The sequence below is a fragment of the Perissodus microlepis genome, chromosome 1, assembly GCF_051167445.1.
Source record: "Perissodus microlepis isolate ML-2025 ecotype Zambia chromosome 1, ASM5116744v1, whole genome shotgun sequence".
Taxonomy (NCBI): domain Eukaryota; kingdom Metazoa; phylum Chordata; class Actinopteri; order Cichliformes; family Cichlidae; genus Perissodus; species Perissodus microlepis.
Window position 1 is genome coordinate 34,167,834 of NC_140461.1, and position 14,601 is coordinate 34,182,434.

The 14,601-nt window shown below is 39.8% G+C and overlaps 1 protein-coding gene across 3 annotated transcripts in view; it reads right to left on the reverse strand.

Moving 5' to 3' along the window:
- Nucleotides 1–1,301: 1,301 nt before the first annotated feature.
- The window catches only part of pacsin3 (protein kinase C and casein kinase substrate in neurons 3), a 36,131-nt gene continuing 22,831 nt past the window's right edge, over nt 1,302–14,601 (reverse strand). For all 3 annotated transcript variants that reach the window (XM_084910219.1, XM_084910055.1, XM_084910143.1), the window contains 5 exons: nt 13,795–13,970; nt 12,299–12,419; nt 7,981–8,123; nt 5,159–5,319; nt 1,302–2,811 (listed from right to left, as the gene is read on the reverse strand). In XM_084910219.1, coding sequence (XP_084766345.1) covers nt 2,696–2,811; nt 5,159–5,319; nt 7,981–8,123; nt 12,299–12,419; nt 13,795–13,970 — 717 coding nt within the window. In that variant the 3' untranslated portion in view covers nt 1,302–2,695. The remainder of the gene's footprint in view (nt 2,812–5,158; nt 5,320–7,980; nt 8,124–12,298; nt 12,420–13,794; nt 13,971–14,601) is intronic.

Below are 14,601 nucleotides of genomic sequence, written 5' to 3' on the forward strand. Positions count from 1 at the left end.
AAAACCTGCAGGACACCGGGCCTTGAAGCTGGAGTTCCCCCACCTCTACTCTACAGCATCCTACTTATGTTTCATCTTCAAGTGAGCCACAGAAAAAAAGACATCATTACAGTACTCCTAAATATACTTTGAATTTAATTTGAACACTTCTTTTATCGTGGCATTTTTGACAGGTTAGAAATGAAAATGGGTTACACAGGATTTTTTTTTTTTAATTTTCCACATTTACGTCCAGGTTTTGGATCTTTGATGTGTTTATGTGCACTTATCTGGCACTGTCCTGCTGCAGCTTCACTGAATGAGAGGAGGGCATCGCATTCTGACTGCCAAGAAGCGAGGCCTGTCGTAAGGGCGACACTCCAGCTTGTGTGGCAAGGACTGTTTCTGCTCATGCATTTGTTTCTGGTTGATGTGATCAAGTGTTCACTAACTTTTCAATGCCAGAAGATTATATTGTAGCAAAGATTAGCTTTAGCCTTTATTAATATAACCTTTAACAAGGCTGTTGCTGACTACTGTCTGTGCCTTTGTGGAATTCTTTTTCCTGTAGATTTTGAATGCCTGTAATTTTAAGGTTGCTTTGATGTTTAGAGACTGGTGAATAAAGTGTATTTCATAAAGCGTAGAATTAGATTTTTTTTTGCCTAATTACTGGTGATTATTCCTGATAACTCTGCTCTGGAAGGTTTGTCTGGGGCTCCAGGTGACTGCATTAAATAATGAAAACATCATCCATGGAGGGAACCACATAATGCTCCAGTGGCCGTAAAGGGTAAAGCAGAAGTTTCAGATCAAAAGAGTATTTTTTTAAAGTCATACACGCAGACCGGTTTGCAGGATTTTACATGCAAAGCTTAGTGTTGTCATGACAACAGGGACAGCAGTTTGTGTTCTAGTTTCATTGTATAAGATGTATGAAGACAAGCTGATGCTTCCCTGTTCTGAATTGTATTTGCATGTTTCCAGCCAAAGCAACAAGAGGTTCAGCAGTATGTGCTGCTGAAGAACCAACTTGTGAAAATGGGAAATCTCCCCAAAACTGGCGTTTTATCCCAGTTTTCTTTTCCTACATTGTTCCCTTCCACTCAGTTTCCCATTAACATGATTTGACACAGCACTCCAAACAGCCAGCCTTCTCAGCAATGACCTTCTGTGGCTTACCCTCCTTGTGCCGGTGATAATAAGATACTCAAAATGGAAATGCAATACTCTGAGATACTGGAGTTCTGATATTTGGGAGCTTTAAGCTATAATATGAGCATTTACCCTTTTGATGAGCACAAAAGATGTTCTGTGAAACATTCAGCTGTAGAAAGCTTTTTATTGTTGCTTCTCCCTGTAAGTACTGTATATGTATATGTTACAATTATGGAAAGAAAAAGAAAGAATCCACAGACCAATGTAGTAGATCTAATATCTTCCATTTTAGCATCTATGTGGGTTAGCTGTAGCAGGGATAAGATTAACAGGGAAAGAAGAGACTTCCTTGTATGTAAGACACAAATTTAAACATGAAAAACCCCCAAACCTGACATAATAAAAAAAAAATATTAACTTATTACTTTTTTTGTTTTTAGATGTCTGAGATGATTTTGCATTGTGATCCCAGCATAGCAAATCAGACTAGCAACAAAAAAACATGTATAGATTAAAAAGACCCAGAGGTAACAGTCGACGTTACTGCTTTGATCTGTCTAATGATCAATCATGGGGGGGGGGGCGTGACTTAATATGAAAAAAACAAACAAAAAACCAAAAAAAAAAAAAAAAAACAGCTGTCACATAAAAAAAAGTGTCTAAAAAGTAACCAAAGCCCACAAATATCAAGCTAAATGAAAGCCAATCAAGTGCTGCCTGCATAATTAAATTTACTGTAATGTACCCGAAGTTTTAAAGGTTTTTTCCGTGTTTAGAAGGACGCCATGAGCCCATTATACAGCAGACATCTGTAATCTCTCACTCAGAAAGCCGGGCAGCGTCGTGCATTTGCAGGCTGTTATTACTCGATCAGAGAGTAGCGCGGTGCTGCACATATCCAGGGTGCAATTCAGTCAGACAGTAGGGTGGCGCTCTATATTTCAGACCTTATCGACTAAGGCACAGTCAGTGTTTAACTGGGTTTTATCATTTGAAACAGCAGCAGTCACCACAGCTGAGCAGAGAAAGTTGTGGAGTTCCTGGTGATGGCCCCTGGATGCTGGATCCAAGAAAACTCAAAACCTACACTGAAATCTTGTGAGTGAGCCACCTGTAATGGCTGCTGCTCATCTCATCTCCACCCAGTCTTATTCTTTTTGGAATAAACGTGTGTTGTCCAATAAAACATCGCTTTAGAAAACAAAGATATGACAGAACAAACATGCATGTTTACAGTTTGTTTGGCAGGCCTCTGGATGCTTCTCTGCCTGAAGCTAAAGCTTCTACCAATCGACTGTGCCGCTGACGTCTTGTTGATTGAACAGTCCATCACGAATAAGGAAACATTTGCACTGGTTGAATTTACAAAAACATGCTTACATTTTTCTTTTTCTTTTTTTTTTCTTTTTTTTTTTTTTTACAGTCAGCAACAAAAAAAACAAAACAACCCAGGCTGTTTTCAAAAAAGGTGGGTCTACTGTTCAGCACTAACACCTTTTAATTAGTCCTGGTATCTTGATTGCAGCGTTGCTATTGGGTGGCCATAGAGGGGGGGCCATCAGGACGCAATGACGTGCACGTAGTTGGCGGGGTAGAGGCCAATCTGGCCATTGCTCAGCTGTCCTTTACACCAACCCTGCTCGTCCTCTTCTCCCAGCTTCAGTAGCTCCTCCCCTGGAAGGATGAGAGTCAGTTTGGCTTTAGTCACGTTCATTTAAATGAATAATTGGATACTGACTGGATACGCCTGCAAAATACAAGCAAAACGCAGGACTTTGGCCTCCTGTTTAAAACAAGTTAAAAACAGGAAGGTAAAATCTCCTGTTTCCACAGCTGTGAAGACCCTTATGGCTCTCCACAGCTGTACTTGAGATTCTGATCTACAGTACAGGACTTACAGAAGTGCAGTAACGCAGGATCTTTCCCCAGCACATCAATTTTCTGTAATTGTGCCTTCTAATGGAATTTAAAGGTTTTGTGTATTTTTTCACTTTATGTTGTAATATGTTCAGTAAAAAGCTCTTGGAAGTTCGCTTGTGCGATACAAACAGGCTGGCTCTGACTCCCCCAAAAGTCGGGGACGAATCTTTCATGGAAATAAAAACCTCCCTACACAGCTGAGCTGAGCTGGGTTAAGCTCAGTGGTCCCATCAAGTCCCATAAGCTTGGTGAGAGTTACTATACACCACAGCAGCTTTAAACCTCTGTTATGTTTAACAACACGTTAAGCTTCATCTCAATTTTTCTCATTTCTGCACCTGCAGCAGAATGTGGGGGTTTTTTGCCACTGGAAAAGACCACAAAAAAAAAGAAGAAGAAAAAAAGAAAGAAAAGAAACTTTTTGTGTTTGTCCTCCAAATATTTGCAGATGTGCTTTACAGATTTGTAAATTTCTTATGTTTCTTATTCAATGTCAACTTGCAGTACACGATTTTCTTTTAAGTTTAGGAATTTTCCAGTGAATTCATGTTCAGATTTTGGAGATATATTATATACCTACATATTAATTTTGGGGGTCTTTTTGTCCGTCCCCTTCTTTCTTTTGATTATGTCCATTATTTATCCTCTATACTAAACGGAGTACCATTTGTCTGGTATACAGCAGCTTCTTTCCTCTTGACTGCGAGGAGTGTAAAGAGGAGGAGGGACGCAGCAAGATTTGTTACACCCCCGCTGTGAGGCTTTCTCCCAAACATTTTCTGTGGAGTTGCTTTAAATTTAAAATAATTAATGTTCAACCCCTGAGGATACACGGTACACACAGGTAGCCTCAGTCAAATTGACCTAGAGAGCAGTTGCAACCCCTCCAACAACTTCTGGTCACTAAGGAAAAATGTATTTGCCAACGAGTAGGCAGGTTGGCAGAACACATTTCCCTTCAAAGTAAAAGTTGGGCTTTACTGCTGAAACTACATGTTTGAAAAGGCAGAACTTTTACTTTGAAGGTGAATGTTCTCCATTCCCAGTTAGCAGCACACTCTTCAGTTTCATAGCTGCTGGGAAGAGTGGTTGGCGTCTCCCATACAAATGACTAATGACAGCAGCAACCTGCTACCGGCCAAAGAAATGACAAGGAGATTTTTGCTGTAGCACTGTATGCCTTTTTACAGCTAGTTTCATCTAGCAACAACAAGCACCTTTTACTTGCCAACTGGTCTGGTGATATTTTTCGACCACTTCCTGCGTCACTGCGTGACTGACCCTGAAGTATTCCTTTCAAATCAATTAACTTAAAACAAATCAAACAAACAGAAGCACACATCCATTAACTATCAACTCAATATTTTGATATTCATTATTTTATTTCCTCTTCATTTACATTAGTCGTTTCTTTTTTGGGCATTTGGCTTTACTCAGCTTACCAGACCTTACAATTACAATCAGATTAGTCACTGAAAAGCTACAGTAATGCACTGTTAATATTTAGATGCATGTAGGCAAAAAGCTGAGCGTTTTATTTTCATGTGAAAGCTGGAAAAGTTAATTGTTCTACAAAATAAAAGCATTCCTGTGGGGGTCATTAAGTCTAATTTAAAAAAACCCAAACAAACAAAAGCCTGAATGTTTTCATTTCCAGTATCCAGAGATATGTGAGTGCTTTCAGCAAGCTTTGTACATACAACTTTTGTAATGACGATCCAACTGAAGCCACAGAAACATGGAAGAGAGTAGCACAAATCTACCCTCTTATGCTCAGAGAAGTAAACTTTCCTATGCATGTATACTTCTTTCTGTGGAAACTTAGACGGAGTCGTTCATGCATTAGTTTTATCAGTTCAAAAAAAGTAAGATGTAATGTGTGTGTGTTTATGCACCACTCTGCATTACACTCTTACTGCATTTGAGGATCAGTGTCAAACATGTTGTCTGGAACAACATGTTTGACACGAGTATGTATGTAGTTCTTAAGATGAGGCATCACAGGCAGAAAAACTAAACTTTTAATTAAATAAAAAATGTAAATACCAGCACTCTTCTCTGTGATGCCTTCCAACTAAAAAGCATTAGTAGGGGTTAATACCTGCTTTAAAGCTGAGCTCATCGGCTTCCTGGCCCATGTAATCATAGAGTGCTTTGACTCGCACTCCCTCTACCTGCTCTTCTTCCTCCTCCCCGACACCATTTACCGCCACCTTCTTTGGACTTTCATCATCTGACCAGTCTGATGAATAATCTTTCACCCTGTGAGAGAAGAGGGATAGAGGCGTAAAAAGTCAAGTTTGAACTTTTCCATTTGCCAAAAATAACATGAACATTTCCACAGACATAAGTTGGTAATAGGCAAATTTTCCCATTTTGAGTTTCCCCATTTTCCTGGCTTACATCTCATGACTGAATTGAGGTGTTTCAGCTGCACGGCATCTCCTGGGAAACACCGCTTTTATCATCACAGATATACAGGCAAGAGTAGCGCATGGAAATGTCAGGCTCACAGAAGTCTGAGCTTGGAAAGCACCACATACAGATGTAACATGTATGCATGTTATAGAAACACACATGCCCACACACACATATAGACTTGTAGAATACCCAACTATCTAGTCCAGTGATGTCTCAGCTTACCAAATGGACATTACACCAGTGTTATTATTAGAAAGTGGGAAGGATGGCTAAAAATAAATAAAAAATTGTGACTCTTACTTCCGTCTTTGTTGCCTGTACTACATCCCTTCAAATGACAGCAGCAATAACAGCTACACTGGAAAGAACAGAGCTCAAAGCATAGTGGTTAGGAGCCTTCCCTGTTAATTAAAAAAAATCTCTTTATGCTTGTCTTAAGACACCACTTTAAAAAAAAAACAAAAAAAAACAAACAACAAAATTATTATATGACCACATATACATATATGTGGTACTGTAGTCCAACTAGATTTGTAGCACTGATATTGATTTTTCTTTTCTCTCTTTCTCGCTTTTTCTTTTTCAAAAAACAAACAAACAAACAAACCCATTATGGAGTACATAAAGATGAGCAGGTTTGCAATTCTTTTAAGGAAACATGGCTGTCCTGTGACATTCACACCGTCATGTTTCCACCTTTGAGACATCACACCAACTTAAATGAATTTCCAATGCCAAGCATTCACTCCTAAATGTATTGCTTTACATGTTGACCTGTCCCCAAACGGTGGGTGAGGTCGGGTTGCGTGTCCCCACTATGTGACTGTATTAAAAAAAACACATTTATGTCCTCGCAACATGAGCAATACACGTGTATATACGCACACGCACACACACACACACAATGTTCTAGCTACTAATTAAGAGTGTCATCTATGTACAGGGTGTTAACTCCTCAGGGTGACTACGAGGTAACAAGGAAAGTAAACCACATGCTGTCTTCTACCTCCGTCTCTGACACACACACACACCAAATGTGCAAATTCCTTGCTGACAGTTTAACCAAAAGGCATTTCCAGTGGAAATTGGCCAACATATCCTCAGCATAACCATGTAGAATATCCACAAAACTTAAAAAGAGGTTATACACACACAATACGGTAATATTATGTTGAAGCACAGTACTATCACTCCGCGAGGCTCCTGCCTACGATAGCCGTAATGCTCCGACAATCCATCAAGTGGTGCGGCTTCGTAGCTTAGCAAAGTCGTACTAAAACATTTGAAAGATTTTCGAGCGCCGTGTACCACATAAAATCGTTTTGAGGTCAGTAAACACAACCAGAATTCATACATAAGGCACAGGATTATAAGGGGCACTGTCGACTTTCAGAAAAATCAAAGGATTGATTTTAAGTGTGCCATATTTTCCAAAAAACACGGTAATAACGACGGCCCGCTAGCATGCTCTACCAAAAATAGTGCTTTGTTGTGTATCTGACGGACGAAAGCCAAACCAGTTCCACACCACTGAAGTTGCAGCATTTTTACAAACCAGTTCTGGTTCATCCGTTTCATTCAACGATCCGCTTTCGCTCTTCTCATTCTGCGTCGCCGCCATGTGCGTATGTAAACAAAGGCACTGCGCATGCGTGTTTTACCCATATTCTATCGCGATATTTCATTTTCCTATTGTTGCCCAAAATTACACCGGTATTACCGTGAACGGTATGATACAGCCCAGCCCTAGTATCTGCAGCTATTTAGTAGAAAAATGAAAACCAAGAACTACTTAACTGGTCCCTGGTTTTGCCAGAGGTTTCATACTGTTACAAAGGGAGTTTTTCCTTCCTACTGTTGCCAAGTGCTTGCTCATCGGGGGTCATCTGATTGTTGGTTTTTTTTCTATGTTATTGAAGGGTCTTTAACTTACAATATAAAGCACCTTGAAGCAACTGTGGTTGAGATTTGGAGATATTGGGGAAAAAAAATTGAAAGCACAACATATAAAGCACATTCCAAAAATCATATTTTAGAAATATTACCGCTGCTATTATCGTATTTGGCCATCAGAACCTGCAGATTTGATTTTTAACCAAGTCTCCTGTATCATGGATAGTTTTCATAAAGCCAAATTGTTTCCTGTCATCTCTGGGGTTTATTTGTTGCAAAGTTAAAAAAAAGAAAAAAAAGGGAGTATTGATTCCGTCAGAGATCATACCAATAATAATTTATTGGTTAGTCAGCAACTGCTAAGTGCATGCTGTACTTGGCCTTTTTTTCACATGGAATATTTCACTCCCATTTCATGGATTCACCTCGCCACCAGGTTCAGCTTTATGGTCTGCGAGTAGACATTTCGACTATAGGAGGTTAAAAGATTACGTATACTGCTTTGTGAGTCAAGCGCAATTATCTCAACAGATAGCTTCTCAACAGAGCACAGATGTTGGAGTTTATGTTATCATAAACTCCAACATCATGTCCACAGTGTCCTCCTACCTGCTGGTGTCCAGGGTAATGGGACTCGGTGGGACATTGCCTCCAGCAGAGGAGACGATGTTGGTGAGGGTCACCACGTTCTCCTCAGAGTTTCCACTGTGCATCTTCTTGCTGATGGAGCGACTTGCCTCTGGAGACCACTCCTGCACACAGACACACAGTCATTTACTTAAGCTTACACTGACTCAGGTCTTTGTCTTTGTTTCTTTATCAGTTTATGTCGACATAAGTGACACAAGTTTAATGAACACTCTGTTGATGCATCCACGGGAGTCAACAAAGTATGCTGCTGTTGCATTCAGTTAAATAAAGGATGATGATTTAAATGAAAGACGATGTGCTGCACTACAGTGTTGTGGATGCACGGATATGCAAATGGTTTGGTTTTGCAAAGTCAAACCAAAGACGTAGACGAGATCAGCACCAAAATGTGTTTCTCCTCAGATTCTGTAAGAAGCGCGTCAAATAACAGCTAAAAATCCGTGGAAAGATATGACAACAGCACCGGTGCTTTGTGTCACTGATAACGTTACCCAAGATGCAGCTAATTTTTGACATTACATGGTACTACTTGTCATTGTTGCACATTGTTGACCGTTTCAATTCAAAAACTGCTAAAGAACATAAGGTGTTATCTTCAGATCTCTTCTTTTGTCAAACCCACAGTGCTAAACTCAAAGGGAATCAGAGAGCTGCTGAAACTGACAAATATTCATATTAAAGATGCCGTATCAGAGACTCTGATTTTTAATGGACCTAAGAGATTTTAAAAAATGATTGTCTTTGAAGTCCAGAAGTGCCTCATTAGCCATATGAAGAGTGTTGATGTCATGTCCTTAACACTTATCACCCAAGTTTTAAAATACAGACAATTATATATTATAGTTTTACAGTCGAATATAAATGAGCAAGAACAATGAAAACTAAATAGAGACACAAAGCTATATGAAAATATAATCACAACACAAAACACCTGAGAGTTTTAAATGTGAAACCAAATCTGAACAAAGTGCACTCTTAAAAACAAAAAAAAAAAAAAAACAATTCATAAGTTTCAACATGAAGCCCTGTCAATCTTTAGATCACACCCAGACCTAACGCACCATCATGTAATAGCAGGGTGCTGCTTGCAGGCGTAGGCAGCTGGGGATAGACTTGTTAGTATTTGCTGTCTTCAGAGGAACCTTGATCAACAGGTGTGTGTTCAGTGAGATACCACAGATATAATTAGACTTCTTGACAAGTGCTGTGTATAAGTTTCCCATCAAGTGAGGCCATCGTACAGCTCCTCCTCGCCTGATCTTTACGCAGTGGGGGAATCGTGCTTGGAGTTATGAATGAATGTAGTTAACTGAAAGTCCTCGCAAGTTCAGACGTGTGTGTGTGTTGGGACAAAGGCTCTCTGTTTGCATGTCAGCGGCACTGTGGGAATGCCAGGAGATTCCTCAGAGGACAGAAAAGACACTTATCCCTGCCAGGATCTTCCACTTGCTTACTTTTTGCAAAGAATAAGTGAGGAAGGTAAAAAAAAAAAAAGTGTTTACTTTGTCATCACTGCAATAATGTTAACCTAATAATCTTAAAATACAGAATCCAAAGATCAGACTCATTGATAACGCTGAAAATGTGCATGTGTGCAAAACCCAGGAACTGAGAAAAACAAATCTATATAAGGGAAGTGGAGAGGTCCCTCCACCAGGACAGACAGACGTCCAGCAGATGTCAAGCAGCACAGCCGATGTACTTTACAATTACCAGCTCTGGCAGCTCTCAGACTAAACCATCTTCAGCTGTGTGCTACCACTCGAACGTCTCTACTAAAGCAGTAAAGATACTTCAGTTTGTATTAACCAAAACAAAAAACATACTTCAGAGAAAATCTAAAGTATGTTTGATCAAACAAATGGATTTGAGATCATCCAAAAATCTTCTGTCAGACTTTAAGTAACTGTGTTGTTCGCATGTTACATGTAGAGTCTTTTCTATAATTTGAAATTCAAAGCTCCAGGTCTGGAACAGTAAACATAGCAGGGCAGTGTGCGGCTGCCAGAAATAAAGGTGGAGGATGAGAGGCAAGAATCCAGATAATGTAAGAAGAGGCTCTGCCGAACCACGCACAGAGAGAAAATAGGACAGTACAACATTCACAATGACTGACCCTGACTGTGACTCAGGAGCAGACAGCAAAGAGGGTGGGGAAGTACGCAATATGTAACATTCTGGAGACATGTAAGAAGTCACTGTTTCTCTCTTTTGTGTTTTAAACAGTGAGATAAAAAGACTTCTTGAAACCAAACTTGGCGAGCACTTCATCATACAGACCACCGACTTCAAGTGCAGTTGCCCTACACTCCTAAATTTGCAATGCATACCTAAAAATAATTACACTTCTAACAATACTGCTAAAACTGGTAACAGCTGTCAGTTTTCAAAGAAAGAAAAAACAATTTACACCGATCAGACAAAACATTACAAGCAAAGACAGGTGAAGTGAATCACAGTGGTTATCTCTTTACCATGGCACCTGTTAGTGGGTGGGATACTTTAGGGAACAAGTGAATATTTTTTCCTCAAAGTTGAGTGTTAGAAGAAAAATGGACAAGGATTTGAGTGAGTTTGAGAAGGACTAAATTGTGATGGCTAGATGACTGGGTCAGTGTCTCCAAAACTGCAGCTCTTATGGTGTGTTCTCAGTCTGCAGGGGTTAGTATCCATCAAAAGTGGTCCAAGAAAGAAACAGTGGTGGATGGATGTATGACCGGACTTGTGGGGAGCGAAGGTCGGCCCATGTGGTCTAATCCAAGACACAAAAGTTAATGTTCGTTCTGAGAAACACCTGGCACCAGGATTCAGTATGTGAAGAAGGCAAGCTGGCAGAGGCAGTGTGATGCTTTGGACAATGTTCTGCTGGGAAACCTTGGGTCCTGCCATCCATAAGGATGTTACTTTCACATGTACCACCTACCTAAGCATTGCTGCAGAGCATCTACAGCCTTTTATGGAAACAATATTCCCCGATGGCTTCTTTCAGCAGGATACTGCCACGAAGCAAAAATGGTTCAGGAATGGTTTGAGAAGCACAACAATGAGTTTAAGGTGTTTACGTGGCCTCCAAATTCCCCGGATCTCAGTCCCATTGGTGATCTGTGGGATGTGCTGGACAAAACTATACGATCCATGGAGGCTAACCTCAAAACTTACAGGACAACAGGATCTGTTACTAACATCTTGGTGCAGATACCACTGCTTGCCTTCAGGGCTACTTTGGCAGAAAAAAAAAAAAAGACCCACACACTTTTATGTCTTATTGGTGTATACTCTATTTTTAAAAGAAAGGAATAATGAGTAACTGTTTCATTTCCACTAAAATACTCCAAACGATGGTTCTCCTTTGTATGATAAGAATCATATTCTATAATTAGGGTATTGTAGAATACGCTAATCTACCTTTCTTACAATGTAACTATTATGGACGTATGCAGAATATTACAGTATCCCAAGGGAAAAACAATATGCCTGGGAAAACATAGTGTATGTAGTTTCTTTAATTCACGCCAAAACCCCAGGACCATGGAGAAAATTTTGGACATGTAACCCTGGCTGTGCAAATGAAACAAAAACTCAGAAAGTTTCCTTTAGGTTATTCTTGTTTTTTGAAAAAGAATTTACATGAAACGGTAGTTTCATTAAAAAAACAAAACAAAACAAAACAACAACAACAATTTTGTCACATATGCTAAGCAGACTACAGAATCCTGAGACTCTAATCTGAATTCCTGCACAACAATCATTTGCACTGTTGTTTGTGTTTTTCCATATGTAAATATTTGTATTTATTGGTCCTGTCTGCAGCACTGAGGTGCAAGTTCCATTCCACTAGCAACTAATCTGTGTGTGTTTGTGTGTGTGTGTGTGTTCGACATTCCTAACCCCACTCAGAGCTTTCAGTCACAAAATGAGGCTTTCACTGAAACCCTGCTTAATATTCAGTCCGTCCCCTAAAACACACAGAGTCATGTTTCCATCTCCTCGGGAATTCAATGCAAATCACTACAATGTCCTTTAACAACCCCTAAAAGAATAATTTCCTCAACTTTAAATGGAGTCCTCAAACTCAAAGTTAATGATTTACAATATTTACATAATGAGTATTTAACCAAACTGAGGTCAAGTCCTATTGAATGTGACCGTTTCAACAGATTTACGTTCCCACAGCACGGATAACGCACACACAGATGTAGATGACTGCACAGAAAAAAACAAAGCAAAACAAAATAATTCATGCGCGTCAGGGTGAACAGAGTTTGTGTTTTCACACCTCAAACTGGGGCCAGTTCATGCTCATGCCCGGTCCGTGGGTGTTCCTCCACCATCTGAGGTCTTCAGTTTCGTTGGCTGCACGAATGGTCTGGCCCAGGTCCTGGTACAAGGCTTTGAAGCTAATGGACAGAAAGGGAGTGAATAATCACATTGATTGACACTCTGTCATCAATCTGCAGACCATCTTTCATCTGACTTTGCACCCTGTAACGCATGCTTAGGGACGCTTGTCATTAACCCTGCTTCATCAGGAAAAGACAGGTTTCCAAGTTGGGGATCTTCTAAAGTCATAAAAGATTACTTATTGAAGCAGGAAGCAGTTGTCAAAGAAAACAACAGACTGTACTTGCTGGTTGAACGTGGAGAGAATTAAAATCGACACAGTGCATTTTGAATTTACAGTAGCAGGTTCCTGATAGGTCCTGTTTACTCACAGGGCTGGGCATCGAGAACCCTAGAGCCGTCATTTAAAGGTGGGATTTGAGATAAGATGAATGCACGCTGCATACTTTCTAATCAGCTTCATCAGCACTGAGCTGGTTTGTATACGCTCAGATATAACATGAAGAAAAAAAAACCCAACAACAACAACAACAACATCTCTTCATCTACATCCAACCTTCCAAAGGAACAGCTGGTAAGAGGGCAGCTTTTTCCCCCCCGACACACTCTCAAAGTGTTTTTTAATTATTTTTTTTTAAAGGATCTCAAACTTATTACAGAGATGGAACATGGTTTTTTGGGGGGATTTTCTTTCCACTCTCTGTAATATGTGCCAGGACGAACCATCTAGTGAACACACATTTTGCACCAGTAGTTGAATATTATCCCCCCATGTTTAAAGCCTTACTGACTAGTGTCACATGGGGGAGGTGGGTAAAAAAGTATTCCCATTGGTCCTTTATAAATTAACTCATCACCCAACGTGGTCTGCAGCCTCTAACTGACATAACACTAAAGGCTTAAACAAAAGCATACTGTAAAGGCTGTGAGTTATATAATATTATACAATTTCATATTTATTGTAGCTGCAGGAAACATGCTCACTGTGGGACTAAAGAAACACGTGTTCAGGCTTTTTATTTGATCATTCCGACTCCTCAAATCTTTCTTAAGTAATGTTTTATATACACATATATATCGGTGCTCTGGAATAAATACATGGATACCAGAGGAAGTCTCTCAGAGTTTAAAAAATACGTTCACACAGTGAGAAACTGCTCACTTAATTTGCTCAATATTTGGACAGAGTTGGCGGGACTTTGCCATGGTAACCATTATTGGTAAAGTTGCTTGCTTAAATAAAATATGAGGTCAACAGTTAATGGACAACAGCAAGAGTTTTCCATTAACCCCTGTGTACATACGCACATGTTCGGACCGACATCCGTGCCTTCGCAGCCCTGCATGCCTTCGCAGTGAGTCATGGATCGCTTGATTCGTGATCCACGTAATTTTGGATATCTAAATACAAGCATGTGGATTTTTCCTTACCTGTTTTTGGAGGATAGGTCAAGGTGTGTATGGATGTCGAGCAGGACATCTTTAAAGAAACACAGCCTCTTGCGCTCGGCCTCCTGGGTTAAGTCGAACACCTGCTCCATGTCCTCCATGTAGCGGGGGTTACAGCGGTTCAGCTCCTCCAAGGCCTTGGAGTAGCGCTCCTTTACCTGCCGTAAACACACACACACACTGAGCTACTGCGTAGTAGTACACCAATGTGTGTTTTGTTAAATGCACCATTTCAATTACACTTCATGGTCTTACTCAGGTGCATGTGTCTTGCATGCTTCGAGTATATGTGCAAGACTGTCTGTTCCAAAGAGCAGAATAAAAAACTTTGGAAAGCAGCTATAAAGCTCGTTGTAGTTTTATTCTATTTTAATAATGAGACATTTCAAGCTTTATTCAGAATTGCATTTTTTGTTCAATCATTTAAGTGAATTTATTTTATCTAACATTACTTTATTTTATTTATGGATTTAAATCAGCTTCCAGTGTAGTTCAGATGAATTAAAATCCTAAAGCAAACTACAAGAACAACTGAACAGGGTGTTTACCTCTCCTGTAATAAAAAAATATTCAAAGTGACAAAAGAACTCAACTTTTCCATATTTCTGGATTTATCTAAGAGACTTTGAATAATACTTAATGTCAAGAGTGCAAGAGTGACCAACTGAATTCTGGGAGTTTCTTTTTATTATGCACACAGTATGAACAGCTCTCCATCATTAGTAAGTATTATTTACACTGATAACATGCTGGTGACTAGAACCCACCATAATAAGACTGCCTTCTTCT